General features: G+C 46.7%; 1 protein-coding gene across 1 annotated transcript in view; it reads left to right on the plus strand.

Moving 5' to 3' along the window:
- The window catches only part of TBX5 (T-box transcription factor 5), a 47,869-nt gene that overhangs the window by 18,849 nt on the left and 5,047 nt on the right, over positions 1 to 23,973 (plus strand). Inside the window, exon 7 of the mRNA XM_040251642.1 lies at positions 16,975 to 17,201. Within this exon, the coding sequence (XP_040107576.1) occupies positions 16,975 to 17,201 (227 nt within the window). The remainder of the gene's footprint in view (positions 1 to 16,974; positions 17,202 to 23,973) is intronic.

Below are 23,973 nucleotides of genomic sequence, written 5' to 3' on the forward strand. Positions count from 1 at the left end.
GGGAGTTAATGGCTTGATTTCCGTGGAGTGATATACAAACTTGACACCACGTGGCCTCCCAGGCATGGGGCAAGGGTGGTGGATTAGAAGCTGGTGATAAAAATTGTTCGGTCTTTTTACATATCCTGTGGTCTTGGTTGCTGATATGATGAATAGAAGGGGCTGTGGCAAATGGACATAGTGGGAATTTGGTCTGATTTGAAAGGATTGTACAAGCATTGCCAATTTTGTCAAATATTCTCTTGGTAGAGTTCCAAAATAACTTACCATATGGCAAGAGAATTCGAAATACATCTTGATTCCTTTTGACCAAGAAATGTTGTTTTTTTCTTCCCATTTTGGTGAGTTTAGCATTTCAAAATAAAATGAGGTCATTTAGGAAGCTTATCCTTTTCCTTTCTGGAAAACCCAAAAAAGGGAGAGTTGGGAAGATGGACACACGTACTTATTCAAAGGAGGACAAGAGACCCAAGAAGAAGAGGGAGAGAAAGGTCCCACAGCTTTGTGGTTTAAACATTGGGTTTGGAAATAACATGCTGTAGAAATCTTTTTCAGATAGTGGGCTTAGCAGATCTAATTTTGCATGCTTTTAGAAAATAAATATGTCATTATCTTCAGGTGGAACAGGTACACCAGACTCATATGAATTCCTGCATTCATAACTGGTTTCCTTCATGACGGTGGACTTGTAAGATGCTTTATGTGGTGAAAATACTAAGTCCTTAAATTATTATTTAGAAACATTTTTGGCTTTACGTGTTTTCACTTGGAAGTTGGAGCTGAATTTAGCCTGTGGTTGGTGGAAAAGTTGATAACAAACATCACTTGAAGGTGAAAGAGGCTAAACTATTTTCAGCTGTAGGCTCAAGGAGCCACGTGTTTGTTTATATGGTGTCTAAACTCCATCCTGTCCCGATGGTCATCTTGTCATCATGGCAGCTTAGCCACTGATGGGTGGTCTCATCTTGGTCATCCTGCAGGTAGGGGTCCAGGCTGTGCAGCTGGAGACTGAAGGGCTTTTTCCATCCCTTACTTCTTCCCTCCTTTCCACCAGGTCCAGGGCAGGTGGGATTATGGTTTAAGGTATTGCGAGTAGCCCCCTCAACTTTACCCAGTCACCTGGTCTCGGAGATGCTGCCTTCTTATCATGTCTCACAGTTCACCTCCTTTCTCCATCTAGGCTGCCTTTCCACCAGCAGCCTCACCTGCCACAGCCTCCTAACCTCTTTAGGCCTGACATCAGCTCTGTTCCCCTCCCAGACATGTTCCAGGCAGCTGCCAAAGACATCTTGTCTGTGTGCTTAGTCGCTCAGTCGTGTCCAACTCTCTGTGACCCCATGGACTCTAGCCTGCTAGGCTCCTGTGTCCATGGAATTTTCCCGGCAAGAACACTGGAGTGGGTTGCCATTTCCTTCTCCAAGGGATCTTCCCGACCTAGGAATGGAACCGGGGTCTCCTGCACTGCAGGCGGATTCTTTACCAGCTGAGCTACCAGGGAAGCCCAAAGACATCTTTGTACAGCACAAATAAGACATTTCTTCACAGCCTCAAACACTCCTATTGCCCTCTGTGTCAGGCCCAGACGCCTTGGTGTGTTTGACCACGCCCTTCCCCAGCCTGGCCACGCCCCCTAGCTTTGTTCCTCACCGATGACCCCTCTCCCTTTCAATCAGGCTGAAGAAGCGGCTCCAAATCTGTCTTCTATCCATTGTTTTTGGCCCCGTGAACACCACAGTTGGTCTAACTAAGCTCCATCTTTCCCCTCTCCCCTTCCATCTCCTGCCCATCACTGAAGCCTCCTTGTAACTATTTCTCCTTGTAGCTGTTCCTTCCTCCAGGGAGCTGCTTCTGGCCACAGACTGCCTGGTCAGATGCGTCTATTCCTAGGGGCCCTCACTGCTTTTCTGTGTAAGGCCGGGGCCCCACACTTTGGAGGCTCGTTGGACAGATGATGGGCGTGGAAGCAGAGACAGTGGGGGACGGACAGGTGTTTGAGAGCTCACATGTCAGCAATCCTGGAGTCTCTTCCTACAGCTCTGAACCGTGTGCCTGGTGAGCTATTTAGGCAGAGGACTCTGCTTAGGTCTGAACTGTCTACCCTAACTACTCTCTAGGGTTATTGCACATGGGCTGTGTGCTTCTTCCCACCTAGGCACCTGGAGTTGGAAGGAAGGAAAGGTAATTGGTCCTCAGTAAGGGGTCAGGGATTGACATGTTGGATTGAAACTCTCAGCCTCACGGACATGCGTGTTTTTGTGGCCGCATGGAGTTGCATTGGGAAATAAAGAGGGTTGGACTGACCAGTCTCCAGGTTGGGAGAGTGGACAGGGTCACCCACCCAGTTCTCTGGAGCTGTCCCCTGGTGGGCAGAAGGAGCAAAGCAGAGAGGCTCCAGTAGGCTTTGGAGTCAGACAAACCTGCGTTCAGTGTATCAGCGTGTATCAGCAGGTGACCTTGGGCAAGTGATGTTACTGCAGGGAGCCTCAGTATCCTCATCAGTAAAATGGGCATAAATAAAGATAGCTTCCCCTTTCAGGGGTTCTTGTAAGAACTATATGAGAGAATGCCTGAAGGGTACTTGGTTCCTAGTCCACGCTCCAAAATATGATCCGAGTCGGGGAGAACTCCTCATTACTCCTAGTTTTGCCCTTGTTCAGAATTGAGTCTGGGCTGTGGTCCCAACTCCCAGGTCACAGTTGGTAGTGACAAGTGGGGAAGATGGCTCTCCGGAGACGGCTCTGATAACAGCCTGGCTGGAACGGCGGGCTCTCTGTTGATCTTGTAATCCTGTTTCCCGTCCCCTACACACCCGGTGACAGCTGGCTCAGGCAGCAACGCGGGAGGAATGAAATTTCCTCTAATTCCAACAATCGGAACGGAGGGAGGGAGAGGGGTGGGGTGATGGAGGGTTGAACCTTAACTCTGCCGTGATCCCACATAAATAACTTTTGGATTAGCTTGGCAAATGTCTGGGCACGTACCCTCCTCCCCTCTCTTCACCCAGCAATCTGTGTTTGGAACATGCGGAGGGTATCTTAGTTATTTTCCGACGTTTATGTATGGTTTCTAGTTACAGAAGCGATAACTGCTTATTCAGAAAATGGGAGAGCAAAGGGAAAGCAGGAAGAAGAAAATAAAATCATTTTGCAAATCCTGTCTCTAGCCGACTGATTAAAATATGTGCCAAGGTTATTTGGAAAGGTTAATCTGTGGCTTAAAAACATCTTATCCTAAAAAAACCAATATTTCCCAAATTGCAGTGCCCCCTCCCCTGGTGACAAATGAGATGACTTTAGAGCGTGCCCACAGATACCAGGCACATCAGGCTGATTTCATAGACAATATTGTTTAGAATAAGACTAAGTTCTCTTTTATTGACTTATTTCTTTGACTGTGCTGCACTGCATTTGGGATCTTAGTTTCGTGACTAGGGATCGAACTCATGCCCACAAAACACAGAATCTTAACCCCTGGACCACCTGGGAAGTCCCCAAGACTAAGTCTGAAGGAAGAAAGGGAAGAAGGAAAAGAAGTAAAGAGGGAGGGAGAAGGGAAGGCAAGCTAAGGCTGGTTATTTAGAGAAAATATTCTTTGTGACCCCATGGACTGTAGCCCGCCAGGCTCCTCTGCCCATGGAATTTTCCAGGCAAGAATACTGGAGTGGGTTGCCATTTCCTTCTCCAGGGGATCTTCCCACGAACTAAATAGCAGAAGAGCTGGTATGAAGATTTGGCCAACATTGTCAAGGTGATACGCAAATCACAGAAATTCGAGAGATGTACCTAAATGCTCACCCTAATGAGAAAGTGTAGGCACTTACTGTCAAAGCTGAATGGGAACTTCCTGGGAGTCAAAGGTCCTGGTGGGGCCAAGGACAGGGCCACTGAGTGCAGGGAGGTGCTATTATCGAGAGGATGGGAGTCAGGTTTTGTGGGATGAATGAGATTTTTTTCTTTTCGCTAGCTCTTGTTTTTTAATTTTTTTAACTCTATTTTATTTTCAGCTGTGACAGGTCTTAGTTGCTGCACGCAGGATCTTCATTGTGGCATGCAGGCTTCCCTCTGGTTGAGGTGCTCGGGCTTAGTTGCTCCGAGGCATGTGGGGATCTTAGTTCCCCTCCCAGGAATCGAACCCACATCTCTTGCATTGGAAGGTGGATTCTTAACCAGTGGACCACCAGGGAAGTCCTGGTGAATGGAATTTGAATTTGTTGAGAGGAAGGGCTTTCTGGGTTGGATCGGAGGAGTGCACAGGGATCTACCCGTTTGGGGCTCTGGAGGAGGCATCAGATTATAAAAATCTCTGAAAGTCAGCTGCCATGGCACTGTGACAGGGCACACTGTCCCTAGAAGCAGGGATCCTAGTGGTAGAAGGGACCCTGGGAGGCAGCATCTGGTTTAACCTTCCTGCTTCTGCAGAAAAGAAAACTGCAGCCTGGAGACTTGTTTTTATTTTTATTTTTTGATTAATTTATTTTAGTTGGAGGCTAATTACAATATTGTAGTGGTTTTTCCCATACATTGACATGAATCAGCCATGCGTGTACATGTGTCTCCCATCCTGAACCTCCCTCCCAGAGACTCATTTATTTATTCAGTTTTGGATCTGTTGCTTTCTTCTTCAGCGGACACCCATTCTTTCAGGGCTTACTCTGTGCCAGGTCCTGAGGATGCAAAGGTGAATTCATGCACCGAGGGGCGGGGTTCACCGATGCTAAAGCAGGCTCTCGAGATGGGGTCCTGGCTAGCACACCGATGAGCCCTGAGGTTCCCCTAGCTCTATCTCCTCATCTGTAAAAGGAAGGTAATTATAGCACCTACGTCCGGGGCTGTTGCGTGGATGAGGTGAGGTAATATGGGTGTCCCAGTTACTATTGCTATGCAATGAATGACTCCACTCCTAAATTTCCCATCTACCAGCTACAAAACTGTGGGCTCTGAGCTGGCTCATCATCGCTGCATGAGACTCTGAATCCAGGACAGCCAGAGCTCCAGCACTTTGCTTCCAACACCTCTGCGCCCGCGCAAGGGGAGGATGTATAAGCAGCCTCCGTCCTCCCATGAGGAGCTCAGAGACCATCACAGTGCTCCAGATTTTGTCCACTTAACAACCTACTCCCGCTCAAGAATGCTCCCTAAATGCTGCTTAGGGTGGAAAAGCCAGGCATCGCTCATTGTCACTGTGCCCAAGGAGAAGCCGGAAATCCCCAGGGAGGCACTTGGGTTTAGCTCAGGGTTTGGGGGTTGGGAAGGATGCCTCTGGACAGGTGTGACTGCTGTCAGGTTTTGGTGGGAACGGCTGCAGGTATCTGACGGCCAGACAAGGCTGGGTGTCCAAGATGGCACACCCCCATGACCGCAGTTGATGCTGGCTTTCGGCTGGGAGCCCATCTGGGTGGTCCCCTGGAGCGTGTGCATGTGGCCCATCCAGCATGGACTCCCTCCATGGTGGCGGCTGTCCTTGGAGAACCTTGAGAGGGCCTTTGCTCACTACACCTTGGGAGGCTGTAGCATCACTTCTGCTACTTGCTGTTGGTGGAACAAGACTCACGAACGGGCTCAGATTCCAGGAGAGCCAGAGATCCTCCCTCTAGACAGGTGGAAGTCGGAGAGTGTGCCTGGGTGATTTAACACTGCCCCAGCTTGCCTAGGAGCGCCTGACACTGTCCCTGGGCTGGAGTGACCCTGGATCATGTCAGGAGGAGATGGGATCCATTCCCTCTTGAAGTCTGAGGCCAGGCTGACGCCCAGTTAAGGTACAGATGCCTGGCGGTGAGCATCTTCAGGATAGAAGGAATCACCTGTCTGCCCCGGCCGGCTACCCTTGGTCTTTCTGTAAAGACAAACCCCAGAATAGGAACAGGCAGCAGCAAAGTGCTTCTTTGGGCACTTCTTGCTTTAATTCACATAGTGCGGCTGTGAGTCATGCCTGGCCTTTCTGGCATACAAGCATTTGTGGAGCACGATGGGCAGACGGGCAGCACCTAACGGTGGCAGCTTCAGAGCTCTTCATGGGAGTATTGGGCTGTCTCTTCTTCCTCAGTCTTCTTGTGGACTGCCGATTCCTTGGCAGGAAGTAATCTCCAGAGCCGGGGACCCTGGAGTCTCTGGTTGGCCTGCAAAGACTGATACCAAAGTTCCAATACTTTGGCTACCTGATGTGAAGAGCCAACTCATTGGAAAAGACCCTTATGCTGGGAAAGATTGAGGGCAGAAGGAGAAGGGGGCAACAGAGGATGAGATGCTCGGATAGCATCATCGACTCAATGGACATGAGTTTGAGCAAACTCTGGGAGATAGTGAAGGACAGGGAAGCCTGGTGTGCTGCAGTCCATGGGGTCACAAAGAGTTGGACACGACTGAGCGACTGAAAAAGAACAGCAACCAGAGAGCCGATAGGAGAGCCAGGAGTCCAGGTTGTCCCAGGTAGAGCAAATAGGTTTTGTCGGCCCCAGCCTGGGGACATCTCTGTCCATCCATGTGAGAAACAGACCATTGTCCCCTGCCTCTGCAGTGTAGGTCACCTCCTCCTCTTCCACCTTGAGGGTTACGCTTCTTAATCAGTATCTAAGATCCCTTTGGAAAATGCAATTAAAGCAAGAACTCTGAAAAACTCACACAATATGTAAATAGAAGAAAAAATGTCAGGCAATTTTGGGGAATTTATAGGGTCTGGAATCCTTAAAAGGTTAAAATCCAGGACTTTCCCTGGTGGTCCAGGGGCTAAGATTCTGTGATCCCAGTGCAGGGGGCCTGAATTTGATCCCTGGTTGGGAAACTAGATCCCGAGTACTGCAACTAAGACCTGGCACAGCCAAATAAATAAATAAATATTAAAAAAATTTTAACCTTAAGGTTAAAATCCTTGCACTGGAGCCATCCCTTCTTTTCCAGCAACCACCCCCCTCCTTGCCCCTGCCTTCCTAATTTTAAATAACTGTTCAGCTCCTAATTTCAAAGGGTCATTTTTCAAAAAGAAGGCTCAGCGCTCTTGTATTCTCATGCCTGTGGTTAAAGCTGATGTGCTTAGTCACTCAGTTGTGTCCGACTCTTTGCGACCCCATGGACTGTAGCCCGCCAGGCTCCTCTGTCCATGGGGATTTTCTAGGCAGGAATGCTGGAGTGGGTTGCCATGCCCTCCTCCAGGGGATCTTTCCGATTCAGGGATCGAACTCGTGTCTCTTATATCTCCTGCATTAGCAAGCAGGTTCTTTACTGTCTGAGCCACCAGGGAAACTCTTGGGGATGTTCAGTTAATGAGATGTGATCTCCAGGACAACGAACATTCTGGAGGTGACATTAATTCCCCACTCCTTGCTGTACTTTTGGCTATGCCTGTGGCTTCCCCCAGGAAAGTGTGAGTTTATGTAAAACAAGAAGACTATGTTTGGGAGGCCAAGCCAGCCTAAGCTGTGAGTGGAGGTTTGCCCCGGGAGGTCTCATCTTGGTCCTGATTGTCCATCATTCATCTGCAGCACCATACCCAGCCCTCTGCTCCCCCAGTGAACCTGCTCTTCAGAGACAGTGTCTGAGGGCAAATCCCCCGTAAGCGTTGTTTCTTAAACTTTTGGCAGACATCACAATTAGCTGGGGGTGGGGAGGCTGGTGAAAAAAGCAGGTTTCTGGGTCTCACCCTTAGAGGTTCTGAATCAGTGGCTCTCGGGAGAGGGTACAAAACTGTCCTTTATCAAGTTATTTGATGGAGGGGTCCCCTGGTCAGACCTGGATAATTTCTTGGCCCCACAAAATGAGCAAAGATGTGCAGAAAATAATGTGTGACACTTCTGGAAACAGAGCTCATGGGCTGGGCTGTCTTATAAAAAGGAACCCGTTTCTCTACTTGGTGGCCAACTTTGGCTGAACATTGGAAGTTCCGAGAGTGTGTCCCAGTGTTGTATTATGAAAAATGTAAGAAATATAGAAAACGCAGAATAATTGCATGGAGACCACCCATATACCCACTGATTTGGTTCTACAATTAATATTTTGCTATATATTTGCTCTATCACACATCTATCCACTGATGTATCTCTCCATCCACCAATCCATCTATGTATCTATTCATCCATCAATGCATACATACATTTATCCATCCACCAATCTACCTATTTACCAATCCATCCATCCATCCATCTACCATCTTATTTTTTAAATTTCTATCTTATTTTTTTTAAATTTACTTTTTAATTGGAATAAAATTGCTTTACATTGTTTGTGTTGGTTTCTGCCATACAGCAATGCAAATTGGCCATAATTATACATATATCATCTCCCTCTTGAGCATCCCTCCCCTTCCCCATTTTTTTGATGTATTTCACACTCAGTTGCATTTGTGAGTACCTTTCATCCTTGTATACTTCGGTAGGCATGCCATTAACATGGATTCAATTTTTGTTCATGAGCCTCTGTTTCAGGTAAAGTCTACATACATTAAGAAATGCAGAGATCTTAAGTGCACCATTCACTTCTTGACAAATGCATATACCTGTGAAACCCAAGTCCTTCTCATAATATAAAACATTCCTTCACCCAGAGAGTTCCCTCATGCCCCTTCCCAATTATTCCTCTTCCACCTCCCCAACAGAAACAATTAATATTGTGATTTAAAAAAAAACCAAAACTGTTGGTTACGTTTGTCTGTTATAGAATGTTATATAAAGGAAACCATACACTGTTTACCCTTTGCATAAGGCTTTTTTCTCCTGGGGAGAACTAGAGATCCTGGGACCCCTTTTGAGTAGCAGATGCAAGTATGGACTTCTCCTTAGAAAAACTGACAAGCTCTAATGATCTGGTATTTGGGATGGCATGGGGAGTGGAATTCATAAATCAGGTGAAGCCCTTGCAAGGTAAGAATGTTTGCTTCAAAATATAATCACGTGGTTTATAAGCTGGGGTTTATGGAGCAATATGTCTCCAATATATGCTAAGCCTTTCCAAGCATTGTATTGTTTGACCACCCAAGAAGGAGATGATTCTGACTATTCCCATTTTATAGACAAGAGACTGAGGCTCAGCGAAGGGAAGAACTTAGCTAGCCCCGCGGTGGCCAAATTGGCTGTGTACCATCAAAGGCAGGCACATCTATACAACCTGACTTCAGAATCACAACTCAAAATGAGAACCCTGATATGAAGTTATGCAGAGATTTACTATGGGAACCCCAAGGTCTCCCACCAAAGTCATCATGAAGGCTGGGCACTCTTGGCCAGTGAGGGTGTTGTCTTTGAGGTTCTTTCTTTTTTTTTGGTCACACCGTATGGCATGTGGGATCTTAGTTCCCTGACCGAGGATTGAACCCATGCCCGCTGCAGAGTCTTAATCACTGGACCGCCAGGGAAGTCCCAGCCTTTGAGATTCTTGGTGCTGCTCACATCAGACAGCCCTGTTAGAATCAATGGTGGGAATTCATGTCACTTCTTCGTGTCCCCCCTGGCCTGACCAGCGAGATGAAGCAGCTAGAATTCACAGTGCTTTTCTCCACCTCGCTGGTGGGGTGAGACCTGAGTCACAAAAGGGTCGCAAAGCACTTTGTAGATGAGAATGACGGGAACGATTATTATTTGCTGAGCTAAAATCCCGCTTGGGGTGAACTTGCCCCCATCCCTTGAGGGTCCACACACATTAGATTGGAATCATTTCCCCAAGCGTATCAGAAAGTTAATAAATCGAGAAGGCTCTCGTGGGACGGGGGGAGTGTCCTCTTTTCATTCTGATCGCATATTAAAGTGCTAGCGAGAGGAGGAATTTGCTTGCGAGAACAGATTCTTCAGTCCCCAGCCTTGCCCTAGCGCACTGCTTTAGTGATTGGAGAGAGGCTGCCAGAAACTGCGTAAGCATCATAAGGGAAAACAACAGAAACTCACCCCCTCCTCAGCACCCCAGCGCCCCTGCCACCTGCTGCCGTGAAAAGGCCAATTCAGTCGGCTGCAGTGGAAAACATTCTCAGGGCCCTTCGTTAGCTGGCGGCCGGCTGCGATGCCGTTTGGCTGTGGATTTCAATATTCCCTTGTAACGTTTTACAACCCAGAGCCGGCGACAATGGCGTCATTCATTGCATCCGCTCACGTGGAACAGAATGTGAGAGGGCGGTGGAGCCGGGAGAAGCTGGTTGGTGGCCCTGATAAGCCAGGGTAAGGCCCTGTAAGTCGGGTCCCTGTGTCCAGACTGGGCAGATCGTGTCTGTGTCAGCCGGTGCAGTGGGATTTGACTTTTGGTAAAGCAGGAATGATGGACAGTTGGATCGGTAGAGGTTGAGGTTCCTGATAAAACCAATACCTAACTCTGGTAACCTCAAAGACGCTCTGTGTGACAGAAGTGCCATGTTGCCCTAGCAGCGCTGGGAAGGCAACGATTGCCCATTATCAAGTGTAAGTTGGGAAAACTTTTGGAATAGCACTGACCCCGGGTGCAGCTCAGCTTTACCTCTTTTAAGCTGGGTGATCTGCGACAAGTTGCTCAACCTCTCTGAGTCTCATTTCTTTTCTCTGTCTCTAAAGTAAATATCATCATATGGATGAAATGGGATTCTCGCCAGGATCAAATGAGGGAAAGCATGTAAGTCAACCAGTGCAGTGGCTGGAGAGCTGCCCCCGTGACTCAGTGGTAAAGAATCCGCCTGCAAAGCAGGAGATGAGGGTTCCATCCCTGGGTTGGAAAGAGTCCCTGGAGAAGGGAATGACAACCCACTCCAGTATTCTTGCCTGGAGAATCCCCATGGACAGAGGAGCCTGGTGGACTACAGTCCATAGGGTTGCAAAAGAGTCGGATGTGACTGAGTGATTAAAAAAACAACAGCAGTGGCTGGAACAGTAGGATGCACCAAAAAACAATGTAAACGATAAGGAGGAAGATGAGGATGAGGAAGGTAGTGGTGATGGTGAGAATGGTCATGCTGATAATGATGCTGTTGGTGAACAATAGCCCCCAGTTGCTACTCTCTTCCCAGACCCTCGAGGGCTTTTTAACTGTCCCTTTAATTCTCTGCTGCCTGTAGTCTTGAATGACGCTGCCTGTATACTTGAATGATGTAGAGGAAAATAGGTCATCTTCTCCTCACGGGGACTCTAGAGGCTTTTGCTCTGTTGCTGCTCACGAGTTCCTTTGATTCGTGCGTTGATGAGGCCAGGAAAAATGATCCTGGGAATTTCCTGGTGGTCCAGTGGTTAGGACTCTGTGCTTTCACTGTTGAGGACCTGGGTTCAATCCCTGGTTGGGGAAGTAAGATCCCACAAGCCACGTGGCATGGTCAGAGAAAGAGAAATGATCCCAAATGGTGTTTATTGGGACCATTTTCTTCTCTTTGCCTCTGTAACTCCATCCTGACTAGAAAGTCACTCAGCTCTTCTATGCCTCGATTTTGACACCTGCCAGGTGGATTTGGGGATGTTGTATTGCAGACACCAGGGGAGACGTGTGTGGTTGATGGTGGGACTGATGTTTCAAGCTCCTCAGAGAGAAACATACTGAGAGGGACAAGTGGTTATTGAGATAATATGCCTTTCCCACTTCTTTGAGTGTTAGTAATCAAAAACAGGATTTGGCTTTTCCAGAGGGTAATTTTGCAATCTGGCAGTGCCGGAAGGCAGAATTCCACGGAGTCCATTGATACATTCTCTTGTAAATTCCCTCAGCCAACATTTTTAAGAGTTATTTTCTTTAATTAAAAAAAATAACCATCCCCATTAAGAATATCAAACTAAAAAGAGACTTCCCCTTCCCTGTTAGATCTCTGACAGCCCAGTACTTGAACTAAGCAAGATCTAAACTGAATTGCCAGCAAGATTTGACACCTTTTTTGTTTTATTATTATAATGATTTTTCTTCTTCTTCTTTTTTTTTTTCCATTACGTAGCTTCAGCCGCCAAGCGAGGACTATAAAGCTAATTTCATTCCTTTCAGCCTCCTGGCCCCAGGGGGAGAGTCTGAGCAGTTGGAGCTGCTCAGTATGGCTCCAGCTTTGGTTCTGAAATGACACAGTCCACAGGAAAGCTGGGCTAGGAGACCCCAGGGTGTCATGAGGGTGTCTGTAACCTCACAGAAACTTGGCAGACACTCTGTTGTCCCCTGTCTGGTTACTCTGATGTGGTTTGTGATGACAAACAAAGGCAGGGGCCCAGAGTGGGAGACTGTCACACCCCTGAGAGGTGGGTGAAATCAGAGAGGAGTCTTAGGCTCCAAACCCCTGCACCCCTAATAGCATATTATGTTTTAAAAATGGAAAGAGGTCAGTAGGAAATTGTCTAGAAGTAATTTGGAGACAGTTGGGTTAGAATTCTGGTGGTGTCTCTTTCTAGCTCTGGGACCCTGGGCAAGTTATTTCATCTCCCTAGGCCTTGGTTTTCTAATCTGTAAAATGGGGATAAGAGTAGTCCCCACTTCAGAGGGTCACAGAGAGGATGAAGGGGGTGAATGCAGCATCCTTCAAAATGTGCTAGGCGTTGTGCTCTTTGTACATGGGATAATTTCAGGTGTACTTTTAAAAATTTCGAATAGGTAAGTATTTTTATTTTAATTGCATTAGAGGACCTTGCACCACAAACCTCTTAATGTCATGGCTGTTATTACTCAGAGTAAGGCAAAGCTCATTTTGGCAAAGAATTCATTTAAAAATGGAGTAAGGTAAAGAATGGTTGGTTCAGAGCAAACATCATAGCTAAGTTCAGGATTTCCTGATTCATATTTCTTCTACAGAGGGATTCTTACCCTGGTTAGGGCCCTGGGCTCCTCTGGCAGTCTGGGGAAGCTTAGGGATCCCTTCTCAGAAGAATCTGATTAAATGTGTAAAATAAGATGCATTGATTGCCAAGGAAGCCCATTATATTAACACAGAGTGATCAAACTCTTTCCTAAATGGCGACATAATAACATATGCACTTTATAAATGTCTTAAGTAATGGGGACCTAGTAGCAGATCGAAAATGACTGTAATTTTGAAGTCATCATGAGCGTAAGTGGTATCTGGAGACCTGTACAGCTGCAGCAAGATGGGAAGTTATTTTGTTTCTGTTGATGACAGTCGCTAGGGCTGCTAACTCAACTGTGGCTTGCTGCCGACACCCATCACAGGAGGAAATACTGAATTCCAATTCGGGATTACTGAAAATAAAGACATCATTTTGAAAATCCAAGTTTACACCCCTAAGTTTTTCCCCAAAGTTGAGACCTCCACGTTCAGGAGACAGGCTTATGGCACGGCTCCCTTCCGAGAAATTTTATGAGCTGGAAGCGCGAGTCATCTTGTAACGGCAGTCATGACAGCTTCTACTATGTGCCAGACATTTTCTAGAGTATGTTCTTGGATAATTTCAACGATCTTGAGAGATAACTGATGCTCAGAGAGATCGAGTATCTTGTCTAAGATCACACAACTGTTAAGATGGTAGGTCTGGTACAGAATGCACTTTTGCCTGAATCTAATATCTTTTTTCTTCCCACTATACCCTGATTCTTAGATACTCAAATAAAAATCAGAGTCCAGTGAGTGGATGATCAGGGAAGGGAAGGTGTCTGGGGGACTCAGGGCTGGCTGCTATGGTTTCTCCAGATCATCTCTTTATTTCCCCATTTGGCAGGTGAGGCTTAGCTAGGTGACCTCCTTTATCCTAGCTCACTGAGTTAGCAAGGATATTAGACTAGGGGTGCTACAGGCTCAGTGGGGTAGAGGACCCAATGGAAGGTATTGCGTGAAAAATGGACATTTCAGGACTTTCCTGGTGGTCCAGTGGTTAAGATCCTGTGCTCCCACTGCAGGGGGCAAAACTTCGATCCCTGGTTGGGGAACTAAGATCCCACATGCTTTGGGGCCAAAAAAAAAAAAGGACAAGGAAGCACTTTTTTAAAATGTTAAAAAAAATTATAAGGGACATTTCCCCAGAAGTAGCAGGTTTTCTGGATCCACAGATGACGAGATCAGATTCAAATCCTCTTCTGTCCTCCTCACTCCCAGGGACCTCTCTTGGGAGAAATGTGGGGGAAGCTTTGAATATCTTCTCTTTCATTTTCATTTTGCTTTCCAACCAAGGAAGATCTTCCCCTGTGAATTTTACCTCTGTTTCCATTGCCTTTTGTTGCCCAAGGTGGTGTGGAGGGTGGGGAACATGGGGAGGATGAATGGAGAACCTGGAGGGTCACGTGTTGTCGTCCAGGAGACTGCAAGCACTTCCTTTATTTTGCATGTCTCCCTCCGAGACTAGTCCTCCTGCTCTGTCGTAATTAAAATTATGTTAATAGTTTATATACTATTCTATTAACAATTAGTAATAATTATTATTTTCAACATGGAAATAGTCATGTAAACTTCATAAATGGTGGTGGTGGTTTAGTTACTAAGTCGTGTCTGACTCTTGTGACCCCATGGACTGTAGCCTGCCAGGCTCCTCGTCCATGGGATTCTCCAGGTAACAATACTGGAGTGGGTTGCCATTTCTTTCTCCAGAAACCTCATAAATGCTCACTGTAAAAAGAGTCAAACAAGGCAGATGTGCAAAAAGTAATGTTGTTTAGTAGCTCAGTCATGTCCACCTCTTTTGCGACCCTATGGACTGTAGCCCTCCAGGCTTCTCTGTCCATGGGATTTCCTAGGCAAGAATACTGGAATGGGTTGCCATTTCCTTCTCCAGGGTGTCTTCCCGACCCAGGGATGGAACCCGAGTCTCCTGCATGGGCAGGTGGGTTCTTTACCACTGAGCCACGAGGAAAGCCTGCAAAAAAGTAATAAGTTGATCTAAAAGTTCTTCCATAACCCCAGCTTCTGGAGGGACCCACTGGGATCTATTTCATAATTTCAGTCATGTTATATCCTACCTCTTTAACTTCATTTATCTTGCACAGATTTATGAATCTATTCATAAACAGGCTTCTCATTATTTTCAAAGGTTGCATGAATATTCCATCATCTAGCTCTGTCAAAGTTGACTCAACCATTAATGAGGACATTTAGACTGTTTCCAGTGTCTTCCCTTTGTTCTGGAGAAGGAAATGGCAACCCACTCCAGTCTTCTTGCCTGGAGAATACAATGGAAAGAGGAGCCTGGACGGGCTACAGTCCATGGGATCGCAGAGAGTCGGACGTGACCAAGCAAGTGAATACTTTCACTTTCATAGACGATGCAGTGGAGAAAAATCCTCATACTTACCTTCTTAGGAAAATCCATAGTAATGGGATTGCTTGGTCCACTTTATTAAAAATTTAAAAAATGAACGCTATCAGGAATTCCCTGGTGATCAGGTGGTTAGGACTCAGTGATTTCACTCCCATGGCCCTGGGTTGAATTCCTGGTCTGGGAACTAAGATCCTGCAAGTTGCGTGGTGTGGCCAAAAAAAAAAAAGGGTGATATCATATTGCCTTCCAGAAAAGATGGGCTGATTACCTTATCCACACTGTACTAGTTACTGTCCTGTGCAAGATATCCTTTCTGATCCCAAACACTGGCAGCCTTCTTCCCTTAGTGGATGTGAGAATGTTATGGATTGGACAGTTCTCTTCTTTAACACCCTGGATATTTCTGTCAATTCTTCCTTTTACCTTTGAGCTTCTCTGCAAATTCTCACTCAGTCCCTCCTTCACTCACCTGGTTTCCTTTGGGCTCTTGGTGATACTCAGCTCCACTTTCCTCCTTTTCCAGGACAGGTTTCTGTTGAACTGCCCGAGCTTTTATGAAGACAGAAATAGGAATATCTGAAAGCTAAAGGGAAGGGAATGTGGGGGACCTATCATAAAAGTGTGAGGGACCAGGAATTTCCCTGGTGGTCCAGTGGTGAAGAATCCACCCGCCAATGCAGGAGACATGGGTTTGATCCCTGGTCTGGGAGGATCCCACATGCCGTGGAGCAGCTAAGCCCATGCACCACAGCTACTGAGGCCTGCACACCTAGAGCCCATCCTCTGCAGCCAGAGAAGCCACTGTGATGAGAAGCCCACGCACCGCAACCAAAGAGTAGCCCCCGCTCGCTGCAACTAGAGGAGGCCCAGGCAGCAACGGAGACCCGGCACAGCCAATAAATACATACATAAGAATGGTAAAAAAGAGAGTATGAGGGACCAGATTTTGAGCACCCTGGTAGAGGCTATCCATATGGCATCGTAAGCTGAGGTTTAGAAAGGCTGTGATCCATATGGCATCATAAGCTGAGGTTTAGAAAGGCTGTGGTCCCGTGGTGGGGATGAGACCTGACTCTGGACCTGCCTCTCCTTAGATCCCAGGCTCTGTTCTCCATCTCCTCTGACCTCTTTCTTTTCCTCTTCTTGCCCCCCTCCCCCACGCTGTGTCTCCAAAACTGTGACAGTCCTGCTGATGGCTGTCATTTGTTGTGACAAACACCACTGTAAGGCTTTCACAGGCATTAACTCATTTCTTCTCTCAACAATCCTTTGAACCTAGATTTTGTTTATTATCCCTTTTTTACAGGTGGGAAACCAAGGGACAGAGAAGTTAAGTATTGTCAGAGGCAACAAGTACAGCAACTCAAAAGGAAATTCTAAGGCACAGGCAGCAAACTCTTCAGATTAGGGTGACCTAGATTTTTTTGTGACTACCCTAGATGGTCAGCAGCCATTCTTGATTAATGTTAGGGAAAGATAGAGACCAAGAAGTTGAGTCTTAGTGACTTCTCAGCTCTTTAGCATTTGAATTAGGGAATTCAGAGACATCTAGAATAGCGTGAATATTTCAACTGACATGTGTTTGTTGATTTTTAGGAGGAATTCTGAGCCGGGGGTGCATATTTACCTTTTGGCATATGTATAGAACTGTTCATGAACCTACTTGCCTAATGTATAAGACATGAAAAGATGGTGGCTAAATGTATATGTCCATTGAGTATAACTTTCTCTCTCCATTCATCAAAGATCCCTTTGTTTCTTATTCTGTGATTTTCTTTTTCCCAGTGGATTCTTTGACCCTGTGGTTCAGACACTGAAAAGATCTCTGTTATGCCACTGATCGATGTTATTTTGTATCTTCTCTCTTTCAGTAAAGAATATCCTGTGGTTCCCAGGAGCACAGTGAGACAGAAAGTGGCCTCCAACCACAGTCCTTTCAGCAGTGAGCCTAGGGCTCTGTCTGCCTCATCTAACTTGGGGTCCCAGTACCAGTGTGAGAATGGTGTGTCTGGCCCTTCCCAGGACCTCCTGCCCCCACCCAACCCATACCCGCTGCCCCAGGAGCACAGTCAAATTTACCATTGCACCAAGAGGAAAGGTAAGTGTGACTGCACTGCCCACCTGGCCACTTTCTTTTCTTCTTCTTTCCCTTGAAAAAAGGAAATACACCTAACTACATGTATATTTATTTTTTAAATGTAAGCAGTGCACCAAGAGAGAATGTACGAGAGTCAAACCATTCTGGTACAGCAAAGGATTCCTTTGACACATCTCTGCCAAGTTCTAGCCCCTTCCTTGGGGAAAGCTTATTTGAAATGTTCAGATGCATTTATTTATTTACACTTGCACATGCACATAAATGCAGAGTTTTGCTTTTACTTTTAATTGTTGATATCATACTGCACCTGTTTTGCAACTTGTATTTCTTAAAATTTTAGAATATATTGTATTTTTTAAACCTTTTATTTTATATAAGAATATAGTTAATGAAGGGGCTTCCCTGGTAGCTCAGCTGGTAAAGAATCCACCTGCAATGCAGGAGACCAGGGTTCAATTCCTGGGTCGGGAAGATCTGCTGGAAAAGGGATAGGCTACCCACTCCAGTATTCTTGGGCTTCCCTGGTGACTCAGCTGGTAAAGAATCTGCCTGCAGTGTGAGAGACCTGGGTTCAGTTCCTTGTTTGGGAAGATCCCCTGGAGAAGGGAAAGGCTACCCACTCCAGTATTCTGGCCTGAAGAGTTCCATGGACTCTATAGTCCGTGGGGTCACAAAGAGTTGGACACAACTGAGCGATTTTCACTTTCTTAGTTAATGACTTTAAGGTGTACAGTAGAGTCAATCAGTCATACATATACATGTTTTGATTCTTTTTCAAATTCTTTTCCTATTTAGGTTGTTAAATAATATTGAGTAGAGTTCCCTGTGCTCTACAGTAGCATACATTGTAGATGTCTTTTCATGACCCTAGAACAGCCTCATTCTTTTTAGCTGCTGAAAAGGAAATATTACCCTAAAAGGATAAAGCCAAGTTTATGTTGTCAGGGGTAGTCAGGGAGTATGCTTTCAGAGTCTTGGTTGTATTATAAGCCTACAACCTACACTCCAGGGAACCTCCTTGGAATTTGATGTGCTCTTTAGTCCTTGGAAAAGAAAATGGCAACCCACTCCAGTATCCTTGCCTGGAGAATCCCATGGACGGAGGAGCCTGGTGGGCTACAGTCCATGGGGTCGCAAAGAGTCGGACACGACTGAGCGACTTCACTTTCACTTAGTCCTTGGGCAAGGTTTTTCCCAAGTGGATTCTGAGCTCTGCTTTCTTTTCCAGATCAATACCAAAAAAAAAAAAAAAAAAAAGGCAGAGAGGGAGAAAAGAAAATCATGATAGATTTTGTTTCCTGTGCATCCCCTCTTTAAATCTCCTAAGCTGTTGTCTGAGACATCTCATCATTTCCTTTGCCTAATGAGAAATAGATGACTTCTTCCTAAGCTATCTGAGTCCAGAGGGGAAGTTAAGGCAGGAAATTTCTGGTGGCACATTTTCCAAGGCAGAATCGAAGGTGTGGATGTGGGCAGTGGGGCCAGGGAAACAGATTTCAGTCTCAACTCTGCCACCAACTTCCTGGATGACCTCAGGCAGGTGTCCTAGCCTCTCTGGGCATCATTTTCTCACTTTGTAAATGGTGCTGAGTTCCTGAGAGCAATTGGTGCTTGATGAGCACCCCATGGGTGGCAGCGAAGTGAATCCCAGGAGGAAGTAAAGAGATGGCTGCTCATTTAGGTGAAGATTCGGGAAGACAGACATAAGGGGAGGGGACTGTGCAACCTCCTGCTTACGCTTGTGATTTTCAGAGTCAGACTAGTGAGATAAATCTGACCTTTGCCATTTTCACATGTTTATGATTACGGGAAAGTTACTTAGTCAGTGCCTCTAAACCTCACAACAAACCTCTGTAGATTGGAGCCCACAATTGGACCTGTCTCCTCAGCTGGGTGTGAAGAGGCTATGAAATAAGCGCTAGGTTGACTTAATAAACCAGCTCTGTTTTGCTCCAGATGGTCTGTGGCCCCGTCATCAGAGTGCTCCCTGTTGGATCTCAAAGCCCCATCAGCCAACACAACGCCTGTCAAAGTCTAGTGGCGCCTGGACCTTCTTTTTTGACCTGAGAAAAGGAACACAGTTTGGCTATTTGACATTTACCAAAGTCACGTTTTGAAAGAGGGAAGAACTGTCATGGGTCCAAACATGGGGCTGGGGAGCTGACCCAGTGAGACCAGGCTTTCCAGACTTACCTGAAGCCCATCCAAACTCCTTGGATCTGGAAGGCCTGAGCAGCATCAGCCCATCAGGCCCCCTGGCCCGACTCCCAGCACGCCCGCTGCTGGATGGGCTGGAGCCCAGATGCCTGCAATATGCCTCTTCAGGCACAAGCAGGGGTTAAGAATGTCCTGTAGAGCATAGATGCCGGTGCAGAAATGCTGTTTCATATTATATTTCAGGGAGCCCTGCCGAGGTTCCAGGCTACAACCTTTTCAGGAATGTTATTAAGTAGGCACTGTTATATAAACCAATTTTACAAATAGGGAACCTGAGGGAAAATTGTGAGCTGATGGTTGTTTTTTTTTTTTTTTCTTTTAATTAATTTATTTTAATTGGAAGCTAATTACTTTACAATATTGTAGTGGTTTTTGCCATGCATTGACATGAATCAGCCATGGGTGTACATGTGTCCCCCATCCTGAACCCCCCTCCCACCTCCCTCCCCAATCCCTCAGGGTTGTCCCACTGCACTGGCTTTGAGTGCCCTGTTTCATGCATCGAGCTTGGACTGGTGATCTATTTCCCATATGGTAATATACATGTTTCAATGCTATTCTCTCAAATCATCCCACCCTTGCTTTCTCCCACAGAGTCCAAAAGTCTGTTCTTTATATCTGTGTCTCTTTTGCTGTCTCCCATATAGGGTCATTGTTACCATCTTTCTAAATTCCATATATATGAGTTAATATACTGTATTAGTGTTATTCTTTCTGACTTACTTCACTAATGTTCTTTTTTTTTTAAGCTGCTTTTAAAAATATTTTATTTATTTTTATTTACTTACATATTTTGGCTGCAGTGGGTCTTCGTTGCTGCGTGTGGGCTGCTCTCTAGCTGCGGTGCTTGGGCTTCTCTTTGCAGTGGCTTCTCTTGTTGGGGAGCACAGGGTCTAGGGAGCACGGGTTTCCATATATGCAGCACGTGGGCTCCGTAGCTGTGGCTCCCAGGCTCTAGCGCACAGGCTCAGTAGTTGTGGCGCACGGGCTCAGTTGCCCTGCAGCATGTGGAATCTTCCCAGACCAGGGATGGAACCTGTGACGCCTGCATTGGCAGGCGGACTCTCAACCTCTGGACCACCAGGGAGGTCCGAACTGATGGTTCTTGAAGGCAGAGTTTGAACCCACGCCTGGCCTGCAGACTCTGCCTGGACTGCAGACTCTGCCTGGACTGTGAACCATCACCCTATCTGCCTCCATTACCTTGACTTATGAGCTGCAGTCTCCAAATTTCATCGTCCCACTAGAGATCTGCTCTTGAGATTGGGTCCTATTCGCTGATGAAGAGCTCACAGGTTTGAATTAAAGAGTTCTTTCGATTAAATTGATGCCAGACCTAGTTACAAAGAATCAGGGTGCTGTTTTAGGTTCGATATTGATAGCAGCATCCTTGGAAATGCACTCCTGGAGGACACAAGAGGAAGGCTTTGAATGCAAGGCTGTGAACCTCTTTGGGTGATGGGAGGGGTTGTCCTGCACGTGGTGCTTTGCTGGGATCCTTGTGTGAACTTGGAATTGACTTGAGGTGGCCCCCAGGAAAGCTGGAGTCGGTCGCTGGTCCATTGTGGTCTCTCCCAGCAGCTGATCCTTCCCAGCAGCATGATGGTGGGTAACTTGCTTCGGCTTTCTGAGCCTCAGCCGGCTTTTCTTCAGAATGGGGGAAGACAACAGCGCTTACACTACAGGGTTGTCATGAGATGAAATGAGATAATCCCGGTGACGCACTTGAGGACCTGGTACCTATAAGTCCTCTACTGAAGGTGAGCTCACAGCCACCCTGACTTTGGGAAACGCACACTGTTGCAAACAGTGCAGACATTACTATGACTTGTTATTGACTTGTTTGATGGCAGTGGTGATCGAATGCTATGAAGGAGATGCACAAAGTGCTAACAGAAAGCAAAGTTGGGGGACTTCCCTGGTGGCCCAGTGGTTGAATCCACATTTCCAATGCAGGGGACGTGAGTTTGATCCCTGGCTGGGAAATTGAGATCCTGTATGCCATGGGGCAGCTGAGTCTGGGCATCATGCTATAACTAAGATCGGACACAACCAAATAAATAAACGTTTTTAAAAAGTTATTTTAAAAAAACAGCTAAGTGGATTATTGGACTAGAGTGGGGGTGTTGGGGAAGAATTTCAGTTGAGGTCTCTGGAGAGTGGGTGTCAGCTATGAGATTGGGGAGCCAAGTGGGTGTCCAGGCATAGAGAAGAGCAGACCCTTGGAAAATGGGGAGGCCCCTCTCACTGCGGGAGTGGACATAGGCCAGCATGGTTTGAACACAGAGCAGGGAAGAGTGATGAGAGAGCAGGCTGCTGAGGACGGCAGGGACCAGCACAACGCCAGCCCTTGTGAGCCACTTTGAAGGGTTCGGATTTTATCTTAACACTGACGGGTGGCCTTTGCAGGGCTTTGAATCCATGAGGGATGTGATTCTGGTTTTGTTTGGAGGCAGTCCCTTTGCTGTGATTGAATTGATGCCAGAGATGGTTCATAGGCTCCAAAGTGTGTGAGATGGTGATGGCTCAGACCAAGGAGTGTGGAGAAGAGCTGGAGATGTCAGAGGAGTCAGGACGTTGCGACGGGTTGCAGATAACAAGGTGAAGGATTGCTCCCTCTTTGACAGATGTGGACCCTGAGGCTCAGAGAGATGGAGTAACTGGCACAGAGTCACCCAGCGAGTAAGCAGCTCCACCCCCTGCTTCATTCTGAGGTCTGTGCACTTGGGGTGCAGGGCTCATTTTACCTTTGCAGAAACCTCTGCCCCTCTTGCCTCCCTCCACCCAGAAAAGACAGCTCCTAGGGACAGAGAACATTCCAGCCAAGCTCCATCTGTCCTGCCTGCCTGCCTCGGAGACGACAAAAAGCAATTCATCATCAGCCTCCATTGTAAAGCGATAAGGAATCAGCCGAGGTTTCCTTCCAGTTTGGGACTCCCGTTAAGTGATAACTCCATGGGTGGCTTCTCTCCCACCCCGGCCCCTGCCTGCCCCACTATCTGACTTCCCCTCATTGTCTGTCTCCTTTCCAACCGGCCCAGGAGGCAGCCCCAGTGAAATGTCAAAGGACCAGGCCAGCCGGGGGGCCCCTTGTGTTTGGACCCAGCTGTCTCCAAACTATCTCTCCTGATGGGAGGAGCTAAAAAAGCTGGGAAAGTGTTTTATCAACGCCACTCAATCACATCCAGTTCACCCGGGCCTGGGAGATCACTTGTCTGTCTTTCTCTCTCCTTCCCACCCTGACAGCCCTCCCCAACCACTGGAAACCAGAGGCGACCCAAATAACGGTTTTAGCCAAGCCAGTTACCGCACTGGATACTGAGAGGGAAAGGGGAGCGGAACCGGGTGCCGTGAAGGGCTTTGCATTTCCTCAGCCTCCTTGGTTTTTAGAGCAACCCCACACTCTTTCCTTCCCTGGAGTTTCCCTGTGGTCTTTGAGTCACAGGAGATGCCTTCTACCCCCGTGGCAAATAGGAGGCAAATAGAGGAATAAGAGCTTGGGATGGATTCCCAAGGTTATGTGGCTGATGAGTGGCCAATTCAGGCTGCAGTCATCAAATAAATATTAATGACACACTTACTTTGTACTGGGCGCTGTGCTGTATGCTGAAGATAAGGGGAGAGAGATGGCAAAGGCCTCTATTCCCAGGAAGCTTGTATTCTCAGTCGGGGAGACCGATAGCAAGCAAGTCAGTACATCCCGTGGCTTTGGATAGTGGCTATCTGAGATCTGAACTGGAGTCTTTTGATTCTCAATCTTCCCACAGTACCATCCAAGTTCTTTTTACTTTAAGGTTAAGAGCTAACAACATGGGAACAAACATATACACACCAATCCATCTGTCCATCCAACCATCTGTGTGTCCATCCATACATCTAATCATCCACCTACTCATCCATTCATCCATCTGTCCTTCCATCTATCTATCTGGCCATCCATCTATCCATTCATCTGCCCATCCATCCATCCACCCATCCATCCATCGACCCACTCATGCATCTGTTCATCCATCTGTCCTTCCATCTATCTATCTGTCCATCCATCTATCCATCCATCCATCCATCCATTCATCTATCCAAAGAATCAAGGTTACCACCTTTTCATAGTCTCTGAACACAGCGGGTTTCCTGAAGGCTGAAAGGCTGTGGCCATCTATCAGAAAGAGCACTCTTCAGAGTCATAAGGCCTGAGTTAGAGTTCTGCTTCTGACTTGGCAAAGGTCACTCAGCTAAGGAGTGGCATTTTATCTATCTGCCTCCAGTGTCTTTATCTGTGAAGACTCCCCCACAATCTTTCATCTGAATGAACTCCATCAGCAAGGGAAGTGACCCATTTGGCAGTGGTAACAATCTTTGCTCAATGGGATCAGAGATTTGAAATTAGCTCTGTAAGTTTCCTAGCTCTGGAGTTCACCCAGGTACCTTCCAGTGTTGGACGACCTTCACAGAGCCATCTATCCAGTCTTCCAAGAGGGGAAAGAGAGTAGAATTGTATTACTTGGACAGATAAGATTGGAATATTTAGTTTAAATACAAGGAAAATAGAAACTAGACT

The sequence above is a fragment of the Oryx dammah genome, unplaced genomic scaffold (assembly GCF_014754425.2).
Source record: "Oryx dammah isolate SB20612 unplaced genomic scaffold, SCBI_Odam_1.1 HiC_scaffold_12, whole genome shotgun sequence".
In the NCBI taxonomy this organism is placed as follows: Eukaryota; Metazoa; Chordata; class Mammalia; order Artiodactyla; family Bovidae; genus Oryx; species Oryx dammah.